This window comes from Aphidius gifuensis, linkage group LG5 (genome assembly GCF_014905175.1).
Source record: "Aphidius gifuensis isolate YNYX2018 linkage group LG5, ASM1490517v1, whole genome shotgun sequence".
Lineage (NCBI taxonomy): Eukaryota > Metazoa > Arthropoda > Insecta > Hymenoptera > Braconidae > Aphidius > Aphidius gifuensis.
In genome coordinates, this window is record NC_057792.1 from 15,425,570 (window position 1) to 15,448,890 (window position 23,321).

The 23,321-nt window shown below is 25.2% G+C and overlaps 3 protein-coding genes across 4 annotated transcripts in view; 1 reads left to right on the top strand and 2 right to left on the bottom strand.

Annotated features, from left to right (window-relative positions):
- Nucleotides 1–26: 26 nt before the first annotated feature.
- Nucleotides 27–1,313, top strand: LOC122857831 (dehydrodolichyl diphosphate synthase complex subunit DHDDS). Its single transcript, XM_044160243.1, has 5 exons — nucleotides 27–233; nucleotides 297–458; nucleotides 525–673; nucleotides 749–933; nucleotides 998–1,313. The coding sequence occupies exons 1-5, from the start codon at nucleotides 73–75 to the stop codon at nucleotides 1,238–1,240; spliced, it is 900 nt and encodes a 299-aa protein (XP_044016178.1). The 5' UTR covers nucleotides 27–72; the 3' UTR covers nucleotides 1,241–1,313.
- LOC122857833 (protein Hook homolog 3) lies at nucleotides 1,314–4,213 on the bottom strand. Its single transcript, XM_044160244.1, has 2 exons — nucleotides 3,997–4,213; nucleotides 1,314–3,908 (listed from the first exon to the last, which is right to left on the bottom strand). The coding sequence occupies exon 2, from the start codon at nucleotides 3,778–3,780 to the stop codon at nucleotides 1,666–1,668; it is 2,115 nt and encodes a 704-aa protein (XP_044016179.1). The 5' UTR covers nucleotides 3,781–3,908; nucleotides 3,997–4,213; the 3' UTR covers nucleotides 1,314–1,665.
- An 11,710-nt stretch (nucleotides 4,214–15,923) lies between these two features.
- The window catches only part of LOC122857834 (kin of IRRE-like protein 2), a 64,578-nt gene continuing 57,180 nt past the window's right edge, over nucleotides 15,924–23,321 (bottom strand). Inside the window, exons 5-13 of one of the 2 annotated variants that reach the window (XM_044160245.1) lie at nucleotides 22,015–22,217; nucleotides 19,925–20,191; nucleotides 19,743–19,851; nucleotides 19,487–19,673; nucleotides 19,145–19,283; nucleotides 18,881–19,068; nucleotides 18,669–18,802; nucleotides 18,352–18,583; nucleotides 15,924–16,138 (exon numbers count right to left, since the gene is read on the bottom strand). In XM_044160245.1, the coding sequence (XP_044016180.1) occupies nucleotides 16,031–16,138; nucleotides 18,352–18,583; nucleotides 18,669–18,802; nucleotides 18,881–19,068; nucleotides 19,145–19,283; nucleotides 19,487–19,673; nucleotides 19,743–19,851; nucleotides 19,925–20,191; nucleotides 22,015–22,217 (1,567 nt within the window). In that variant the 3' untranslated portion in view covers nucleotides 15,924–16,030. Of the gene's footprint in view, nucleotides 16,139–17,283; nucleotides 17,684–18,351; nucleotides 18,584–18,668; nucleotides 18,803–18,880; nucleotides 19,069–19,144; nucleotides 19,284–19,486; nucleotides 19,674–19,742; nucleotides 19,852–19,924; nucleotides 20,192–22,014; nucleotides 22,218–23,321 lie in introns of those variants that run through there. The other variant, XM_044160246.1, reaches the window with a different exon arrangement.

Consider the following 23,321-nt stretch of genomic DNA (forward strand, 5'->3'; position numbering starts at 1 on the left):
GAGAACCACCTGTTTTTTTTTTTTTCTATTATTTGGTGTGAATTGCTGTGAATATATTTTATTGATAGCAACATGTCGTGGATAAGAGATTCAACATTGAATTTTTTTCAAATGTTAGCTGTTAAAATTGTTAAAACTGGAAAAGTACCAAAACATGTTGCATTTATTATGGATGGTAATAGAAGATATGCTGATAAAAAAAATGTTGCTGGTTTACAAGGACATACTGCTGGGTAAATAAAAAATTATTTAACAAAAAGATGAATTAATAAATTAATATTATAATTTATTTACAGTTTTGATAAACTTGCTGAAACTTTACAATGGTGTCTTGATTTGGGAATTAAAATTGTAACTGTTTATGCATTTAGTATTGAAAATTTTAAACGTACTAAAAAAGAAGTTGATGATCTTATTGAATTGGCTGTTGAAAAATTTCAAAGGCTATTGGATGAAAAGTAATATTTATTATTATTATCAATATATTTTTGGAGTATTTAATGTTAAATTTTATAATTCAACAGAGATAAATTAATGGAACATGGTGTACGTGTTAATATTGTTGGCAATATGTCATTAATACCAGATAGATTACGTAAACTTATGGCTGAAGCAATGACAATTACCAAAGATAACAATAAAGCAATGTTAAATGTTGCATTTGCTTATACATGTGAGTGGTGTTTTTATTTTGAATAATCAACAAAAGTACTTGTTGTTAATTTGATTTCGATTTTGTTTGATACAGCACGTGATGAAATGACTGAAACAATTAAAACACTTACTGATGGTGTTTGTAAACAAGAAATAAATCCAGCTGATATTGATGAAGATGTTTTTACAAAATGCATGTATACATATCAATCACCACCACCAGATCTTTTAATTCGTACATCTGGTGAAGTTAGATTCAGTGATTTTTTACTATGGCAGGTTGGTTATTTAATTTTAAGATTAATATTATGATAATAATTAATTATTGTTATGTTATTTATAGATATCACATTCGTATATTTATTTTGCAAATGTACTTTGGCCAGAATTTAATATTTGGAATTTATTAACAGCTGTATTTCATTATCAACGTTCTTATGATGATTTAAATAAATCTGAATCTAAAAAATACAGTTATAATCAAACTGTCTTTTCAACGTGTGCTAATAAATATGTTAATAATTTACACGATAAACGTCATATTATTTTAGAAAATTTAGCATCACAAAATGCTGTTAAATCCTGAAAATAATAAATATCAAATTTTATTTATTTGTACGAAAAAAAAATTAATAATAAATAATAAAATTATACAACAATTTTGTTTGTTCTTTAAAATTTTATTTTTTTATATGATTTTTTATTAACAGTAATTATTTATTTATTAAAAATACTATTTCAATTTAAGGAAAAAAAAAAATCTTGTATTTTTTTTTTTTCTATAGTCATCTTAGATATATAATATAAAGTTTTTTTTATTATTTAATATTGCCATATTTTGACTCGAAAAAATTTGTTCATTTGTGCTTGATATATATTTAAATATCGTCTTATCAATTGAATTGTATAATAAATTTTTTTTTTTTAATTATTTACATACATAACAAAGGCAAGATTTGTTTAATTTTTTTATAAATATATTATTTTATTTTTTGAAGGTAATATAATTTTTTACTTTGAATTATATGTTGGATGAATTGTTCGTCTTGCTGATGGTTGTCTTTGTCTTGATAAAAATGAATTACCCTGACCAGAACCAATAGCAGCAAGACGTTGATCAACAACATCACGATGACATGAAAATCCTAAATTATAAAATGCTGATATCATTAATTTTTCTTCCATTTCACGTAATATTTTTGTTTCTCTCATTGTTTTTTCAAGATCTTCATTAATTTTTCGATTTTCTGAAATTTGATTTTTCAATACAATAATTTCACATGGTGAATTAGTTTGTTTTGGATCTAAACTTTTAATAACACTTTTTGCTTTTTCAATATATCTTTTATAACGATCTTCAAGTGTTGCATATTCATATTCTTTTCTTGTTAAGCTATCTTGTAATACAGTTGTTTTTTGTTTGAGCATTAATAATGATGATTCTTTTTCATCAATTTGTATTGTAAAACGTTCTCTTTCACTGTCAAATAATTTAATTTCATTTTTTAATTGTAATATTTGATTTTGTAATGTTATATTATCAATTTTATTATCATCATAATTTTTTTGTTCTGTAATATCTTCTAATTTATTTTCAAGTTCAATAATACGTTGATTTGATTTACGATTTTGTGCTCTTAATGTATTTAAACGTTCTTCTGAATCATCAAGTAATGCTTGTACTGTTGGTAATTTTTCAGCATTACCAGATTGTTCTAGCTTTAATATTTTATTTTCATGCTCAAGACGTAATAATTTTTCTTTAATTTCTGGTGGTATTAATTCAGCATTTGATACAGCATGTATCATTGTTGGTGTTGATGAATTTTCAGCAATTTGTAATTGTGTACATTTTAATTCTTCATTTGTTTCTCTTAATGCATCTCTTTCAATAATTAATCTTTCTTTTTCACTTTGTACTGATGACATTTTAGCTTCAAGTTTTTTAGCTTCAAATTCAAGTTTATCACATTTATTTGTTTGTTCATCAAGTTTATATTGTGCTTCAGCAAGTTGTTGTTTACATAATTCAAGATGATTTTTAACAACAATTGATTTTTTAATTTCTTCTTCATATTCAATTTTTGATTGCATATATTCAAAATTTTTATCTTCAAGTAATTTAACTTGTCTTTTTAAATCACTTAAATCTTCCATTTTTTTTTTATATGATTCAATTGTTAGTTCATATTTTGTTGCTTTATCAGCTGTTTCACGTAATGCATCAATTTCATCTTTTAAATTATTTGTTTCATCAACAATTTTTTGTAGCTCATCTTGTTTTGATTGTAATTCAAATACTTCTTTTTCTAATAAATCAACTTTTAATCTATAATCATCTCTTGACATTTCAATTTTATATATATCATCTTTTAATGTATCAATTTGTTTACGTAAACCAGAATATTTTAAACTTGATACTGAATTATCTGGATTATCAAATTCTTCTAATTTATCTTGTAATTTTTTATTTTCAATAATAAGAGCAGCACGTTCTTCTTGTAATAATGATAGCTGTTGATCAAGCTCATGACATCTTTGTCCCAATTGATCCTTCAAATCAACAGCTACTTGTAATTCAGCAATTAATCTTTGTTGTGAGCTATCTGGTATATCAATTGATTCAAAATTTAAACTACCACATAGACTTAATTTTGGTCCATGCATACTACCTTCTAGCTCTTGTATACTTTGCATTATTGCTTGTTGTACTGTTTCTTCCATTCCCATTATTTTTGTAATATATTGTTGTTTATTTGTACAATTAACAGCACAACCAAGCACAAGTTGTACAAGACGTCTAAGCTCATTGTTATCACAATTTTCACCAATTTTTGTTGCATCTGGTTTTATATAACCAGATAATGGTTGATTTAAACATTCTGAATAATATTCAATAACAGCTTCAATTATTTTCTTTAAATTACTAACACGTAAACGCCAATTTGTACCAACATCTGTTTTTATTTTTGATTTCCAGACTGATGTAAACCATTCTGGTGCTATTTCACCAAGTACACATGCCAAAGCAACACCATCACTTATTTCTTTTGGTGTTGAATGTCCCACATCAAGATCAAATGTGTCTAGCCATTTTATTAAACATTCCAATTGTTGATTATTCATTATATTTATGAAATTTTTTTGCTATTATTTGTACTTGATAATTTTTTTATTTTTTATTATTAATATCAAAGGATTTTTATTATTTATTTTGATGCATTTTAATGTAAAACGTTTTTTATCAATTTGACCTGAAATAATTTGATTGATAATAATAGGAGTTTATTTTTTTTTTTTTTTGTTTGTTGATATGAAAAATAAATGAAAGTCGGAATTTACCTGTTGTGTTTTGTTACAAAAAATTATTTTCAGTGGAAGAAGTGATTAAATGCAGATTTAAATTGTAATTTTGATAGATTTTTTTTTATTTTCATAACAAAATAATTGGACTTATATAAATAAAATCAGTGTAAAAGTATTAATAAAATTTTCTAAGTGACATTTTATGAAAGTTTATGCAAGATGACATGGATAAATCATTTGGGAAAAATAAAAATTTCATGTTTACGACATCTATGGTTTTTCATATTGGTAATTTTAACTCTGTCGATAAACAAAATCAACGCCATTTTTTGTTACGCAATTCTTTTTCAAATCAAATTGAGATTCTTTCGCTGATTCAAATTTATATTGATAATTAATTAACTATCTATTTTGTAATATGTAAGAACTAGCTTTATTTTAGTATTACATATATGATGAGCAAGATATCACTCGATAGTAACACTAGTCAATTAAATGATACGAAAGAGTAATTGAACTCGATTTTTTTATAAGAAAATTTAAAAAAACCTTACCGCAATAGCTTTGTCTTGTTTCGAAATTTCGAAAAACAAAATAACATTAATAATAATATTAATATACTTTGTTTATTTATAAAAAATAAATTCCAGTCAATAAAAATGTTGATTGCTAAAATAAAAAAAAATTATTTTCAATACAATATGTCCATGAAACATTCCACAGTGAAAAATAAAAATATTAAAAATAATAAAATTTCATTATTGTATATGACAAGTATCATTAACCGCTTTAAAATAGCAAAAAAAAAAATCTTCATAAATATATTTTTATTTTAAATAGAAAAAAAAATTAATTTTTTTCAAGAATACTTGTCCATAAAACATCAAAGTAAAAAACAATAAAATACGATATAAAAAATAATCTTTCATTTATTTATTATTTTTCAAATAAAAAAGTTTTGTTGACGCATATTAAATTTCAATAACATGTATGTTTTTATGTTTTATGTTTTATTTTAGTTTGCCAAGTACAATTGAACACTTCAAAGTAGAAAAAAAATTTTTTTACCACCTTAAATAATTTAATAAATTAAATAATATAGATTAATAATTCGATAAATAAATTTTTTTAAAAATGCACTTACAAATTTTTGTTTCTATCATCAGTAAGTATATGAAATAATTAAATTTTTTATATTAATAATAATATTTTTTTCTATTTATTCCAGTCAACATCTTTGGTATTGTTTATTCATTGAAATTAAATTTGTATACACGTTTAAATCCAAAAAATAGATATACACTTACTCTCGATGAATCTGGTGAAAATTTAAAAAACTCAAATATAAATTTGGCTTTTCCAATAAAATTATTAATTCCTGGATGGCGAGATGAACATAATGAAAGTTGGTTAATGGATATGCGTGACAATTATTTGGAAGTTGATAATTACAATGTCATTATTGTTGATTGGGATTCAATTTCACAAAGTTACAATTATCCAGCAGTTGTTAATGGACTTCAAAGTGTAATAATAATAATAATTTTAAATAAACTTGATAATGATTAATATTTTTTAAATTTACAATAGGTTGCTGTTGATATTTCACTTTATTTAGAAATCATGAAACATGAATCATTTGATTTAAATAATCTTCATATTGTTGGCTTTGGTGTTGGTGCTCACCTTGCTGGTTTTATTGGACATCGTTTTGGAGGTAAAATTGGTAGAATAACAGCATTAGATGCCGCAGGACCAGGTTTTAACAAAGATGGGAATAGGCTTCACAAAGAAGATGCGAAATTTGTTGATGTTATTCATACTTGTACTGGTGTTTTGGGTGCAACAATGACACTTGGTCATACTGATTATTATGTCAATGAAGGAACATGTGGACAGCCTGGATGTTCTGCATTTAATGGTATATTTTTTTTACTATTGTTATACTATTGTTAATATATTTTTTCACTTCACTTTTCTTTTGAATTTTAGTATTCTGTGGTCATTCAAGAGCCTATTTGTATATGATTGAATCTATCAAAAATCCACATGCATTCCTTGCAGAGTATCATTATTGTATAAAAAAAGGAAAAGTCGATTTGTGTCGTCCAAGAGAAAATACATATATGGGTGAAGGTGCAACAAAAAAACATGGTCAATTTAAATTATCAACAAACTCTCAAGCTCCGTTTGGAAAAAATTATTAATAAATATTTATTTTTTATATATTGCACCTGCGTTTACCACCATATCTCTAGAAAATAAAAAAAAAATTATTATATAGTTTGTTTGATTATAAAAAATTAATTCAAAAGTCGTTGTACATATCAATGGCTAAAAATTAAAATTCTTTTGAGGAATATGAAAATAATTGCACCAAATTATAGCTACTGTTTTTTATTTAGTTTATCAATTTAATTAATTTTTATTCATTCGTTGTAAACATTTTGACAATGTGTGCTGGTGAAATAAATAATATTATTCAATAGGATAAATACAATGTTTATTAAACAACAATAAAATGTATAAAATAAAATAAAAAAAAATTAAATTAAGATATTTTATAAATATAATAAAAATATTATATAAAATATTTTTTTTTTTTAATTATACAACCTGGTTATGTATAAGTTTGCAATTAAAAAAACATTTCGTCTATTTTTTTTAGTTTGATCACATGATCACTAACGATCAAGCTTATTTTTATAAGCTTATATAAAAATATTAATAAATTTGGTAATGAGAAGAGTCAAGGCCTAATCAATTATCAAAATATATTTTTATTTAATATTAAATATCAAATAGAGGCATTGAGCTTATTCAAATGAACTCAAAAGAACAGTCAAATTAAATCATTATTGATAAAATTTTCATTACAGCAATTTGCAAATTGATCATAGTTTATTTTAAAATTTTGATAACAATTATGACAGTACAAGCTGTAAAATTTTTACCCTCTTCGTGGGCTGATGATGAACATTTTAAATAGAATTTAACATGGCGTGTAATTGATATAAATTTTTTCGCAGAAAGAATAAAAATACAGTCAGAGAAATTGAAATTTTTAATTTGATTGAAAAAAGTCCGGGAGAGTAAGGCGTCTTTATCCAAGTTGATAATATTAAAAAAACTTTAATTACATCTATTTTCGTTTGAGTTTAATCACATGACCACTAATGATAAGGCTTACTTTTCTTCGTATAAAAATATAAATAAATATAATTTAGAATTGAAAACACATCAAGGTCTAATCAATTATAAATTTGATAACCGCAGCTTTTTTTAAACACTTGTTTTATAACTGATATCTAAAAAAAATATATGTATATTTCTAATTAAAAACGATGGTTTGCATTTTTATTTTGGGATTTTTATTTATCAATTGTCCAAGTAAAAATAAACGTATTATCAAGTTGATAATTGATTAGACCTTGATGTGTATTTCTCTAAATGATGTGCTTACATAATTATTTTTGGAATTATCAAGAATAAATTCAAAGTCTATTTGGTTAATTTTTTTATAAAAATTTAAAAAATTTGTCAACTAAATACTTTTGCACATTTTCAATAATACCACAGCAATATCAAATTTTCAAATAAATAGAGTACTAAAAAAACGTCGAAATTTTGCTGTAATTCGTTTTTAAAAAAATATCCATTGTTGTTATCAAAAAAGTCGAAGGTGATTCTTTTTTCTAAAATTATAAAATTGGGAAAAAAATAAGGGATATAATTATTGGAGCAATTTTTTTTTGCTTTACTTAACCAGAAAGTCTTTGTGACCCAGCCACGAGATAAGAGGCAGAGCGAACGTTGCTTCTTCAAATAGATGTGGGGGTATTCCCACCACTTTACAACAGGTAGCACATATATATACCTGTCGTTAATCATATAAATTCACATCACACTTTACATTTGGGTAGAATAGTCTTCCAATAGTAAATAAGTATAATTACTAAATATAAGTTTTTAATCATCACCAACAAAAGTATAAATACAAGGTTATTAAACAAAAATTTAATTTCAAATAATTTATAACAAACACTATGAAAATAAGTGATTGTTATTTTTTATTATATTTATATTTTTGGTTTTAATTATTACTATTACATATTAAGCTCGTCGATATGTGGCTGAGGACCACATTAATGTAAGTATACATCAATAAACTTGAAGTATTAATATAAATTTTTAACTTATATTTAATTGTTAATTTAATTATGGAATGTTTCGATAAAGATGGCTGTACTTATACTGATTTTTTTTGTGCATAATTATTACGGGCACAACAGAGCAATCACTCTATCATTGTTAATTTTTTTTATTAAAAATTTAATAACTTAAAACTTTGGGAAATTTTTTAAAATAACAGAAAATATTTGCTATATGTTATGACATATGTTAATATCTTGATACTTTTACAAAACCTATCCGATCATAATTTTTACGTATTTTTATATAATTTTAAAGAGATAAAGCGTGGCTGATACTTATTATTATATATACATTATTTATTGCTTTGTTTTTTTTTTAAATACGAGACTAATGACCGCATTATCACTTGACAGTTTTTATGATACTAACGAACCTAAATATGAAATTAATCTTTGTAAAATAAATAAATAATAATGTTTTTAATAATTATTAACAGTATATTCATAAGTATTATATAAGTATATTTTATGTTTTTAAACGACTTAAATTTTTTTTTCAGATTATGCACCATTGCATTTGCACTGGCTGATGGCAAAAGAATATATGGTGTCAACATTGCTGAAAATAATATTGTACTGCAAAAAGAAGTGGACGATATTCGTTATAAAAGAAGTAATGATCATGTTACCGATAACAAGACTAATGTAGTAAAATCTATTTTAAATCGCCTCAACGAAGGTGAAAGACAAGTTAAATATGCTGAAGATGCAAATATAGTGTTAGTACTGGGCAACACAGGCGCTGGAAAAAGTACTTTTGTTCAATTTATGGCTGGCAATAATCTATCATCTGTAGCCGTATTAAATTCAAGAGGGATTAAGACTGGTAAATATATTATAATAGACGAACACGCCAAAATTGGTACATCCTCCGTTAATTCACATACTGAAGTACCCGATCTTGTTATCGATGTTAAAACAAACACATCGATCTACGATTGTCCCGGCTTTAGTGATACTCGAGATGCTGAACATGATATAGCTGGAACTTATTTCATTAAAAAAGTAACAGATATTGCCAAAAAAATTAAATTTGTTTTTATGGTTAATTATTCTTCTGTGCAAAGTGGTTATGACCGTACAGATTTCATGAGATTACTTAAACATGCCACTAATATGATTAAAAATATAACTAAATATCAAGACAGTATTGCAATTGTTGCAACAAAGGTTGATAATAATGAATCAAATAATGAAGTTATTACCACTATTACTGCTTTTTTAGAAGAAGTTAAACAAGAACTTATAAAAAAGCCAGATTTAAACAACAATATGATTCAATTTATAAATGCTTTATTAACAACAAATGAAACAGAAGATCAAATATATACAAAAATTGGTTTTTTTAAAAAACCAAACAAAGCTGGACTTTTAAGTACTATGAAAACCTTTCAAGATAATAAAAAATCTCTAGAAAAGTTGCTACACAACAACACAAAATTTATTGAAATTGATAATTCAGATGATTTTGGTTATACCATATCAGCAGACTCACAAATTTATGTACTCGATTTAGTGAAAGAAATAAAAAATAACATCTCGTCTAGTGTTGCTGACATAGCAAATTTAGTTCAAGAACATTACAGAATTTCAATACAAAAAATGCTTAATAAAATTAATTTATTTTCAAGTAGCATGGATACAATTGATGCCAATGTAATTGAAGCTCAATCATTTTCAACTCATATTAATAGTGGATATGATAAAATATTGAATCTCATAAAAGAAATAAAAAATGTAAAAAGTGCAGAAGAATTATCAACAATGATCGGTAGCAGCTTGAATTTTTTAAATCTGGATATAATTCGAAATAAAGTTTCAGTCATCTCAGATCAAGGACGATATTTGAAATTTTTGGCTAAGGTTAGTGTTAATGAATTCAATAGTTCTGATCTTTCTATATCGTCAGATCCGTTTCAAAGTATTGTAAAATATTTGAATGAATCAAAAAATCGTATTTATAAAAATATTATTGATGTAGAATATCAACTGAAAAATAAGATACAAAATAATATCAATGATATAGGAACAAAAATAAAAAATTATTTCTCCAAAAAAGAGGAAGAATTTTACGCTATCAAAAATTTAAATCATGACATAGAATCAACATACTACAAATTATCAGAGATCCAAAAAACAGAAAATGACAACACCGAAATAGATAAATGTATACAAAAAATTTCAGATAATATTTACGAATTAAATATCACTGATAAAGATATAATTTCTGCGAATAATATTTTATCAAATTCTGTAAAAAATGGAATTTATTTACAATTTCTCTATGCTTTAAAGGGAGAATCAAAGACTCATTCATTTAGATGTGCAGATAGTCTTAATAATGTCATTCGATATCTTGATAATTCAAAACAATTTTATCACTTTATAATTAGTCTACATGAAAGATTGTCTAGCTATGACATACAGCTTGACCCTAAAGTATGTTATAATTTTTTGACTGGTGTAACTTGGAGTAACGAGAGCACTAAAGCAGGAGACATCATATCACAACAATTTATAAACCGATGTTACCCTGAGTATAAAAATGATCTGAAATATATCACGCTTGATGAGTCTCAGTGGCTAATTCTCGATAAAATATTAAAGTTAACATTAACATCTGACATAAATGTATTTTGTGATTCTGATTTACGCAATAAATTAGTCATAAAAGGACAATATGTAAAACTAAGTGACATAAAAAAACATAACTGTAAAACACCACTAGAGTCAATACATATTTTTGCTTTAGAAAAAATATTTATTGACATTGATTTCAATGATCCAACAATAAAAGAAATGATTATTTTATCACCAACTTGGGACGTTCAAGGAACTCATAAAATAATATTGGATGGCAGTCCAGGTAAACCTCATGACACACAAAAAGCTCAAGATGGCATTGGTAATGCAACAAATGGAGAACACGGTAAACCAGGATTACCTGGAAGTCCAGGTAAAAATTTTTTGGGAATTTCAAGAAAAGTTAATAATGCTTATGGTCTTACTATATCCGCCAATGGAGGAAGAGGCGGACCAGGGCAATCTGGTGGTGATGGTGGAAAAGGATATGATGGAGTAACTCCTGGTCATAATAATTTAGGCCCTTATACAGATATGGATAAAGATCTCTGTCAAACTTTCCAGTGCGAATTAACGAAGATTCGTCCACAAAATTGGTTTGAATCTTTGACGAGTGTTGATAAAAAAGATATTTACACTGTTTATGGTTCAAATGGTCGCTTAGGAGGTGATGGAGGTCATGGAGGAAGAGGAGGTTATGGTGGTCATCCAGGAAATGTTATATTCCTTACACTTCTTTCTAATGATGCATGGCCAATAAATATAAGTTCCAATACAGGAGATATAGGAACAGATGGTCATGGAGGTGATATTGGTAAAAATGGAACATTGGGGAAAGATCTGCACGTCAGAGTAACTATTACACCGGGTGCTATGAATACTGGAAGCACGCATTATGAAACGACATGGAAATACAAACCTGCTCAAAATGATACTGGACCTAAAAGTAATGCTCCTGGTATAGCTGGAAAGTATGAAGAAGGAATACTAAATCCAGATCAAGTTAAATTCATAAATTTATTTTATCCGATAAATAATTACAAGAGTTATTTACGAGAAAACTTGATAGATAACGTACGTCAATCAGAACTAATTGATTTTTATAATTTATTAGAAAGAAACGAATCAAAATCAATTTTTGTCAGTAATTTTTATGATACATTAGGATTTTTGGATGAATTTCATAGCTTGGAACAACAATTTTTTAAATTACATAAAAAAATATCATTTTTACCTTTTTATGAGTCATTATTCAACAGAGTTAACCATTATAAAGAAAAAATGAGAAACGACACAAATAATGAGGAGTATCAAACATTAAAATATTTACGTACAACAATTTTCAGCAAAATTCATGGCATAAAAAATGATCCAGATAAAAATCTAGTGGTAAACGTTGCTAGCTATTTCGAATCAGTAAAAAAACATATAACACTGTACAAAAATGATCTCAAACAAGTAAACATTGATGAATACAATGAAAATTATCAAAAAATAATTCAAAAGCAAATACACGAGGCCAATGATCTCATAAATAACGACATACTACCAGAAATATATGGAATTCTTAAGGAAACAAATGAGAATATTATGTTGCTGGAAAAAGAAACGATCAGTCTAATAAATATTGCTGCAAGTGAAAAAAAAGAAATAGAAGAAGCAAAGAAAAAACTAGAAGGATTAATGATTGCAAAAACAATGTTAAGTGGTATAGAAATTGCAGGTGCAGTCTTATCTCTTGCTGGTCCAGTTGGAGTGGCAGTTGGTTTGGGAACAGCTCTAGTAGCTGAAGTTGCTCAATCTGGTATTAGAAAAAAAAGTCAGAAAGTCACTCAGACTCAAGTAACTTCTTTACCTGACAGTGTAAGTAGGCCTATTGAAATGGTAACGAATTTATTAAAAATTGAAAAAAAAATTTTTCAAGAACAATTACATGATGTCATGAAGGAATTCAACGAATTTCCAAATGAAAATAATATGTCTGATATTAAAAATGAAATTGAAAATACACAAGAACAAGTAAATAAAATAACGCCAAATGATATGGCTCGCAATTCGTCATCAGTTGATTTAATGAAGACTTTACGAAAAAAACTCAAAAAATCATTGGAAAAAAAACAAAAAAAGCTTGAGAGTAAACAATCAGATAATGATAAAAATAATAAATCTGATAATAATAAAAATATTAAACGAAAATTAAAAGTCATTAAAAAAAGTAAAAAGCATTTGAGTAAAGCTTGCAAAGCATTGCGATTTAATGAAGATAGTACAGACCATATTGAAGGCTTAGATGAAGATATAGAAAAAGTAAATGAAAAAATCGATAAATTAGAAAAATATGAAGAAAATATTTATAATATTATTATTCCTATGATTCAATTTATAGAAAAACTATTTACAGAAACAAGAGAAAATTTAAATGGAAAGTCTCATATGGCACTTGATGTGAGTAAATGGAAAATGCAAAGTATTCTGAAAGATGTTCAAATTCAAATACGTGAAATGACTCAAGGTTTCAATGTGCAAGTCAGTTTGATACGTTGCATAGAAAAATTTGAATATGGAGTAGTAACTGTTATTCAAATGTATGACCGTATTCAAGATGCTTATGAAAAAAAACAATTAACCAATTATATTGCTGATATCAATTCAGAAGTAAAGTCAACTTCCAATGAAAAGTACAGAAATGCTATTAATAAACTAGATCTAATATTGAGATCAAATCTTGTTTTGAATGAATATGTTCATGCTATGAGTGCATTTGAACAAGATATATTTCCATATGCAGATATGTATTTGAGTCAATTTGAGATGAATTATACTAACAATAACTTGAATGATTTTGTAGATGAAGCTGTAAAAAGAATAACAGAGCTCAGTGATACAGTGGTTAAACATTCTAGTACTCTTAATCCAACTATAGATAACTATTTTCATCGTAAAACAGTATTTCATAGTGACTCTTCAGGACCAGGAGAATTTTTTGTATGGAAACATGAAGAATATCATGAAGAAATATCAAAATTATTGAAAGGAAAAGCGATAACAATCAAAGCAGATATTGTGAAAGGTATTAAACACAATGCAGTGAAGTTTAACGAAATAGGATTACAATTTAAATTATCAAATACAACTTTACAACAAGAATTAAATACACAATTAAAACCTTTTGTTATTAAAATGACACATCTGGGTGATTCGTATTATAAATGTGGTAATCAATTTTATATCATAAATCACGATCAACAAATGATTAGTCATCATGTGATATCAGAGTCTGGAACATATGCAAATGAAAATAATGTTTATAGTAAAATAAAAGAAAATCCTCCAATATTAAGCCCGTATTCTATGTGGAAATTACAACTTCAACATTCAAATAAATCTGCTTTTAAAAAATTAATCAAGTTTGCACATGAATCGATAGATTTGGGTTTAGTTGGCAAAGGTCAATATGTAGATACAGAAGATAGTGTATGTAACGACAGTTTGGAAAAATATTATAAAGTAGCTGATATTCAGTCTACAATTAACTAAAAAAATAATAAATGGGTTGAGTTTATTCGAATTTTTATACAAAGATGAAGAAAATTATCGATGCAATTTTTCGAACTTGAACTTTTTTATTACAACTTTTTTATTACACGGAGAGAAAAAAATATTAGGTTTTACTAAAAAAAACCGCTGGATTTTACTATGTTTTATAGTACTGGTGGATGTTTTGGGAAATTTAGCAACATTTATCATGTAAACAGTGAGTTTTACTATGTTTGAGAATTTTAATCAGACGTAGTAAGTATCATAATACTCAATCGTAAAAATGGCCATGTTTAAAATAAAAAGTACTATGTTGTATAGTCAAAAATATATTTGATTAAAAAAATATTTTAAAAATTCGTCATTTTTTTTTCTGTTGTATTATTAACGCAGAAAGTTTTTGTTTTGTTTTGTTTTTTTTTTTTTTTTTTTTCACACTCTGACTGGGGATCGAACCGGCGAAGTATCTATTGACGTGGTGTCGGATACGCTTTAGACCGCTCAGCTACGGGACTAAACTGGAATTAATGTAAAATTGACTCTTTTGTTTGATATTTCGTCTTTCTGCATTTTTTACCATGTGAACATAGTAAAATTCGCTTCAAATATCGTAATTAATATAAAACAGACAATAAAAATTAAATCGGAAATCGTATTTTTTAAAATTGATGAGTAGTATAAATAACATTGTTCGAATTTAGGTACCGAATGATTATTTTAACGAGCGTCAATTGTCAATTCTACTATGCTAACATAATAAACATTAATTTACACATAGCACTTTGTATCTACAGTTTATTAAAAAAAAAGATTTCGTTAGTACTTTCGACTATGTCTTCAGTAAAAAAAATCTTGTTCCATAGTTTGATTACAAATGATTTAATTTACTATGTGCCTTTATTAAAATATATAAAATAAATAATAAAAAATATAAAAAAAATATTATATCTTATCAAAAATCCGAAAACATCCACCGGTACTACAGTAGCATAATATTTTAAAACATAATATTTTTTTCTCTCCGTGTACAGCTATTTGTAAATTGACGGTCTTTTTAAAATTTATAAGGATTATGTCAATATGAGCTGTATATTTTTATAGTGCTCACCATGTTTTTGAGCTAAGGGTTTTTTAACTATATATTATAAGGTACAAGGGTAAAAATAATAAAATAATAAAAATTTACTTTCGTTTTTCGAGCATATTATATAAATTTTCCATTTACGGTATACATGTACTAAATAATACCTAAATTTGTTGCTCATGTTTCGAATTTTATTCCTGTCAAAAAGCTGTTCTAGGATTTACTCGAAACGAGTCATTTAAGAGTCTATTTGTATATGATTAAATTCATAAAGGATCCACATATCTCAAAAATAAAAAACATTATTATATAATTTGTTTGAGAAATATAAAAATAATTACACCAAATTTTGGCTACAATTTTTTGTTGAGTTTAATATTTACGTATTACCTTGATGTTTATTTATTATTTGTAAACATTTTAATTAAATAAATAATAAATATTATTAAATATTAAAAATACAATGTTTATTTAATAACAATAAGGAAAAATAAAACAAAAAAAAAAAAAAAACACATTGAGAATATAGAAAATAACAACTTCAATTTGCATTAAAAAGAATTTATTTTTTTTTTGATTTAAATGCTATTTTTTTTTTTTATTTTTTTAAAATTATTCTAATTTGACAAATATAAAATAGATAACAAATTCTTCAGTGATTAATGCTTGGTTTAAATGTTGTATACTGCGGTGATTTATCTTTTTTGGCATGTGGCTTCAATGTTGCAAGACGTTCTGGCTTCAAAAACAGCTGCTCCGTCTGCACATGTATTCATTACCATGTTTTTTTTAAAGTGTCTATTAAATTATATCTTAATTTTATATTAAATATGTTTCTAAAATTTTTGCAAGCTCTATTTTTTTATTCAAAATTTTTTTATCTACAGGATCATATCAATCAGGCTCGTCACTGTGATAATTATTTGGATTCACTTTAATTTTATAAGGTTTCAAAATAGGTTCATCTACCAGCAGGTATTCAAATGCACATTCAGGATAGTGATTATTTTAATTTCATAAAAATTTGTAACATATACAGTCAAGTTATTTATTTTTTTTTTATTCTTTTTTTTTAATTTATAAAGCATTTATTTATTTCTGATGTAATAAAATAATTCAATTTAAAAAAACAGCTAAATTATTCTTAAAAATAAATGATAATAACAAATTTGTTTGTAAATTTAAATTCAATTAAAAAAATGATTATTTAAAATTAAATAAATATTTGAAATTATTTTATTACATCACAATTTTATAATAATTTAACGTTTCACTTTTACAAATATTTATCTTAACTCTCTTTATAATATTTTTATTTTCTTTTGAAATTTATAATTTGATAATTCCAGTTGTAATTTAAAATGATGCAAAAATTATTATCAACTAGTTCACAATCGACTATGATAATTATGCATAGTCGTTTTATGAACAAAAAAAATTCACGATGATGATAATGAGGAATTTAAATTGATTAATTTACAAGGTAAAGGACAGGAGGGTGTTAAATTATTATTATCATCTATACGAATATTATTAATAATTTTTTTTCTTTTTTTTTTACACTTGTAGTTTTTACTTTTGTGTTTTAAAATTAAAACACTTATAAACCTATCATCTTATATATAATTATGTATATTTTTTTTGTTTATAAGACTGGATTAATGAACAAATGTTATTTGAACACAAAAACGAGATTTGTTTCTTATTTTTTGTTGAATTAGTTTCAGGTAAATCTCACGAGTCAATTGATTGTTGCTCTTTTAAATTTCGTTTTTTTAAATTATGTATATTCAAAAAAATTTATATAGTTGAAAAAATATCACAAAAGAAAATAAAAATTAATGACAATGATGTCAAGTCATTGATGATAAAATTAATAATTTAGCACCAAGTTTTACAATTGTTTTTTTTCTGTAGCCAGGTACTTTATTATACACAAAAAATTTAGATTAAAATTTCTGATTTATTATTGATTATTTTCCTCAGCAAAACTTGAATATATTTGAGTAAATTTCAAACAAAAATATATCAGAGTTTTGTATAAAGAATCGATGTAGTTTTTTTTATTAAATTTTGTATTTTTTCTTTGATGAATGATTTCATTGTTAATTCAATGAAAAATATTATGACGTGCTTTACAAGCAAATTTGAATAATTTTACAAAAATTAATTATTTATTATATTGAGTCATTTGGAGTCCAATTTTAGACTCAATATCATTGTCCTAGGTCCTGTAACGAGGTCGCGAAATATTCCGGATTGAATTTGATTCATTAAGTCGTTCTGTCTTGATGCCGGTACCACGCTGAAAACAAAAAATTTACCTTCTTCCAGGTATATGGAAAAAAAAACCCTCAAAACTCCTGGACTCGTTTCCCATTCTTATTTTTAAAAATATCTTAATTATATACTCCATCATAATTAGATTAAATTATTTTATTATATAAAAATAAATCCTAATTGTTATTTTGATATTAAAATTGGTGCAAGTAAGGTCCAGGAGATGAAGAGGAACAATTTACATCACATGCATCAAAATTAACAATGAATATTTCATTTTATAATTATAATAATACTACACCAAAATGCACATATGTCTCTAGGGTTTTAATTAAATTTAAATATGAACGTGTTACTTTATAATCAGTGTATATGCAATCATCAAATATTTACAAAATTTTGAAATTCTATTTCACAAAGTGTGCCCATTTTTTTAAATGATATAAAAAATTAAAATTTATAATATTCTAGGTCATACAAATGACAAGCAACTGTGACACAATTTATAATTTTTTTTCATAATTAAAAATATTATTCAAATAATAAAAATGATGCATCATCATGCGACAAATTAAATATCTATTTTTTTTTTAGATCAAAAGAAATAAAGAAATGAAAGCAAATAATTATTAAGACAAGTTTTCCATCATTGAGACAATTTTCTACCAACTGATGACAAATAAATTATCTGACCTGGAGTGTATACTGAGGTCCATGTAAACCTTGATGATGATGCCTCTGATAATGAGATTCATGTGTTGGTTCATGTCTATTTAATTGATAACAGTCTTGTTGATATTGTTGTGTTGGGACGGGTTTTAATATATGATTTTGGCGTTTTTCAGAAACATATTGTTGTTCAACACGTTCCATTGTGTCCATTGTCAGTCTTGGATCTTCAATCATTGCATTTGATGCTTTTGTACTATATTAATCATCAAAATAACAATTAAATAAATTAATTTTTATTTATTTAAATATATTAATTTGTATTTAAAATTTAAAATTACCAGTGTACTTGTTGTAGTGTTGGTCCAGTATTTCTTGGTACACAACATTTGTCTGATCGTAAAAAACAAATAAATGCCATAATTAATACTGAAAGAACAGTAAAACCAGCAACAGCACCAATCACCAATGGTATCTATAATTAAATTTATCATAATTAACCACAAAAAACAATAAAATAAATAATTGAAATTTAATTAATTTAATTATTTACTTGTCCTGGTTCATCAACTCGTAACATTAATGCACGTCTATCACTTCCTCTGTCATTTTCTACAATTACATAGTATAATCTTTGATCTTGTTTAACTGTTGTTGTTAATTCTAATATTGCTGCAAAACAATCTTCTGATACAAGTGGTTCTAAATCAAGTGCACGATATCTTGATTCCAAAACTTCACCTAATTATTAATTATAAAATTAATTATCATTACCAATTATTATTATTAACAATAAAAATAAATAAATATATCTAACCAGCATGAAGACGTGTACTTCCCCATTCCCATGCAACTAATCTTGGTTTTGGATTTGAGCACAATCGTATTTCTAATCTTGCTGGATTACCTTCAATTGTTGTTACAATATATTTTTCATTAATTCGGGGCTTCACTACCTGTTAAAAAAAAAAAAAACCAAAGGTAAATAAATAAATACAAATAATCCAAATGAAAACCGACAATATTAAATTTCATGTAAAAGGTCAAATAACATATAGGATTATGGATAATCTTATTTTGAATGTTAAAAATGTTAGGGTTAAAAGAAGTTGTATAAAAATACATAGGGGAATAATATTATTAAATAAAATATACAAACCCTTGGTGCACCAACAACTTCAAGTGATACTGGTGTGCTTTTAACCTCACGAACTTTTCCATTAATACTATTTGATGCAATGCATATATATTGTCCCTGTTGCTCATAAGTTACATTTGTAAGAATAAGACGTTGACCTCGACCGCATTGAGCTGGCATACGGCCATCAGTAAATACTTGTTCCCATCTTAAATATTCATCATTTAAATTCCATATTATTATATATATTTTTATTAATTTTATAAAAATAAATTACCTGTAATCAGATGGTGGCATTGCATCAGCATGACACTCAAATGATGCACCAGAATAAAGTAAAGCTGTTGATAATCTATCTGGTCCAACAGAATCAATTTTTGGTGGATCTATAAATAATAATAATAATTAATATTTGATATAGGTATTATTAATATATTAATGGCAATTTTATTTAATTACAATTGACTGATATTTGAATTGATACTGGACTACTTTCACCCTCAGTATTTGATGCTTCACAGACATATGTTGCTGCATGATTACGATGAATTGGTGAATACATTAATGTTTCACCAATACTAACAACTTCCATATCAATTCCTTTTGTACGTTTCCATAATATTGATGCTGTTGGATTTGCATTTGATAAACAACGTATTTCTAATTTATCACGTCCTTCTTCAAGTTGTCCAATTGGCACACCAACAAGACGTGTTTCTGGTGCATCTTTAAAATTATCCAACATTTAAAAATTCAACATTTTAATCAGCTATAATTATTTTATAGACATGGAATAAATGTGGAGCTTTTTTATCATAGTATTTTTATAATTGCAATTTATCTACTGATGAATAATTTAGATTGTTTTTTTTAAATATTCATTTTAAAATTATTTTTTCATATAATAAGGGGATTATGATAAAAAAAAATATTGTAATTACAATTGTATATGACATATCATATTAAAAAAGTGATTTAAATTTATTCTTTTAACATAAAAATATACTAAATCAAAAGTCACGATATGGCAATTAAATTTACTTTTTATAAATTTTGTATTTTCAGTGATGGGAGTAAAATAAAAAATAAAATTAGAGTGCTTTTGTACGAATTGTGAAAGAGGAGAATTGGTCACGATACGTAAAATATATATATATATTTTCCAGCTGTCTATTTCACGTAGCAATGATTTCAAAATACGCGCGAATAAGCACCCGCTGAGCTATTCACAATTTCCAGCTTCCATTCTCGATTACCCACATCTAGAAACGTGATGTGGTGTGAGACCGGAAGTGCATCAGAGGTCAGAATTTTTTAGCTGATTGTTATATATATTTTTTTCTTTGTTTTTTCAATGCACCCAAAATTCAGTAAGGTTCGTCAGCAAAATTTTACTATTCTACAATTTATTTAGTGACATTTTTTTTTTTTTTTTTAAATGGAAATAAAAATATATATGAATGTATTTTTTAAATTTTTATTTAGGTCATTCTATGTTTGCCATGTTGGATGAATTTAAGTGGAAAATTTAAAAAACAAGTAATATTTTTTTTTTATTTTTTAATAAATCAATTGATCTTGTTAGTTATTTCATGTGTAATTAAAAAATATGAAAAACAAATTTTTGTTTTATTAAAAAGTTAATTAATTTTAATTTTTTTATTCTATTTTTTTTTTTTTTTTTCAACTTTGAATCATTATTCAGGTAAGTTTTTTTATTTATTTTTATTCAGGCACTCAAAGTAATGAAGTAATGAAACAAATAACATAAATAAAGAAAAAAAATATATATTTTTTTTTAAGATATTAATTCAATTTGATTGTTTATTCAGTGAGTGTTTTTATTTATTTTTTTTGAATTGAGAGTAAGTGAATTTTGGTCAGTGGTCACGTAGTAAAGCCACTTGATCGATGGCGATTAGAGTTGAGTAAAAGTGTGCCTGGTATATGTATAAAAGTGAGTTGGTATTTTTATATATCTCAAGGAGAAAATAAATCAAGAATAGTGTGGATGCGAAGTTAGATGAAGCTTGCAAATATCATTTTATAAAAGTGCTTCACTGTTCAAGACATTTTCAACCATATCAAATAGCACTGTAATAATATCAACTGACAGATAAAAATTTTTTACTATACTATATCTCAACTTTAAATATTTTTCATATCTAAAAGTTGTTTAACTTTTTTTTTCGAAAATAATAATTAATTTGTTTTACAAAGTTTTTTATATATTAAAAATATTTTTTATGAAATCAAATTAATTAATTTCAACCCTACAAAAACAAATAATAAATTAAAAAATTATTATCATTATTATTATTTTAAATAAAAAGAGAAAAAAAGGTAATTATTGATTAATTTACTTCGTATGAAAAAAAAGTTATTTAGATAATTGAAAAATATTGGAAATTTTTTCGCTTTAAAATTAATTAAATTACGTTTTTATTTTTGTTTTTCAAAAAGTTATACATACGTAAATATATTATCAATAGGAATATAGTGAGGAGAATAATATTTTTAATAAATAATTGATTATAATAAATACTTACATCTCACGTCGAACCTGACCTCAATGATTGAGGATTGAGTTGAGTATGCAGGATGTATTGCTTCACATCTTATCGAATGACCGTATCTTGAACGATCAGCTTCAATATCACAAATACTTTTGGTTGACCAAGTTCTTGGATTATCAATCTCAGTTGCATTAACCTGTGGTCTTGTTGTTCTCAATTCGACGTCTCTCAGATACCTAAATATTCATACAAAATTTACATCAATAATTGTTTAATTAAAATTATTATTTTTTAATGGAAAAAATAAATTAAAAATATTTTTCTACATTTGCCGACATTCAGTCAAAGCCAACGGTATAATTTAATATTTTTTTTTATTTTAATCAAAATAAAATACTAGAAAAATGTCAAGAAAATAAAATGACAAAAAAATATATACATGAAACAATTTTTTTTAGGTTTTTTTTTTAGTTGAGTAATATATTAAAATAAAAAAAATGTTCAGTGCAATGTATGACATGTTTTTATATTTTTTTATTTCATCTCTGAATATTGTGGAATTGTTTAAAAAAATTCCAAGTCGATTTTACATGAGAAATATATACGAGTTCGATTGCAAAATCTCTTTTATCCTTTGAGAAGAATTCCATTAGTATTTTTGTGATAAAAGTGTATATGTAAAGGCCGTTGAGGTGTTTTTGTATGGGTCGATGCTGACGGATATTTTTTTATTCTCTCTCATTCAGCTTTTTTTTTTTTTTTTAATTTTGTTTCATTCTCTCTCTTTATTTTTCTGTATGAAAGGGGAATTTAAAAGCACGAATGGTTACCGGGCCACACAACGAATGTCTGCCAGAAAATTTCGTATTCCACATGTAGCATTGAAACGAAAAAAATGCAACGAACAGTGGAACAACTGCGTGAAGTTGAAAAGAAAAACTGCAAACACTGGATAAAACGAAAACAGAGTGTATAGAAAAAAAAAAAAATTGTAATAAAAAGTAAAAAAAAAAAAAAAACCACATTAATTCAACAATAAAATCAAAATCAATGCAGATGAATGAAATTTTCGAAAAAAAAAAATCGAAAATTTATTGAATACATGGTAAAAAAAATAAAAAAAAATAAATATCAAAATTTTAAATCAAATTCAGAGAAAATTCAGATGACATTTATTATATTTTAAGAATAATAATAATAATTTTTATCAAGTCAAAAATAATTATTAGAATATGAATAAGAAAACAAAAAAATCTTAAAATCTGCATGAAGCTTTAACTCAAGCTCCGAGCTTTAATGTAGAACAGAGTCATGATTATTCATAGACATGAAGATAGAAG

Coding starts and splice junctions, on each gene's coding strand:
- LOC122857831 (XM_044160243.1), top strand. CDS start 73: ATGTCGTGGATAAGAGATTCAACATTGAATTTTTTTCAAATGTTAGCT. Junction 234..296: donor TTACAAGGACATACTGCTGG/GTAAATAAAAAA, acceptor ATTTATTTACAG/TTTTGATAAACTTGCTGAAA. Junction 459..524: donor CAAAGGCTATTGGATGAAAA/GTAATATTTATT, acceptor ATAATTCAACAG/AGATAAATTAATGGAACATG.
- LOC122857833 (XM_044160244.1), bottom strand. CDS start 3,780: ATGAATAATCAACAATTGGAATGTTTAATAAAATGGCTAGACACATTT.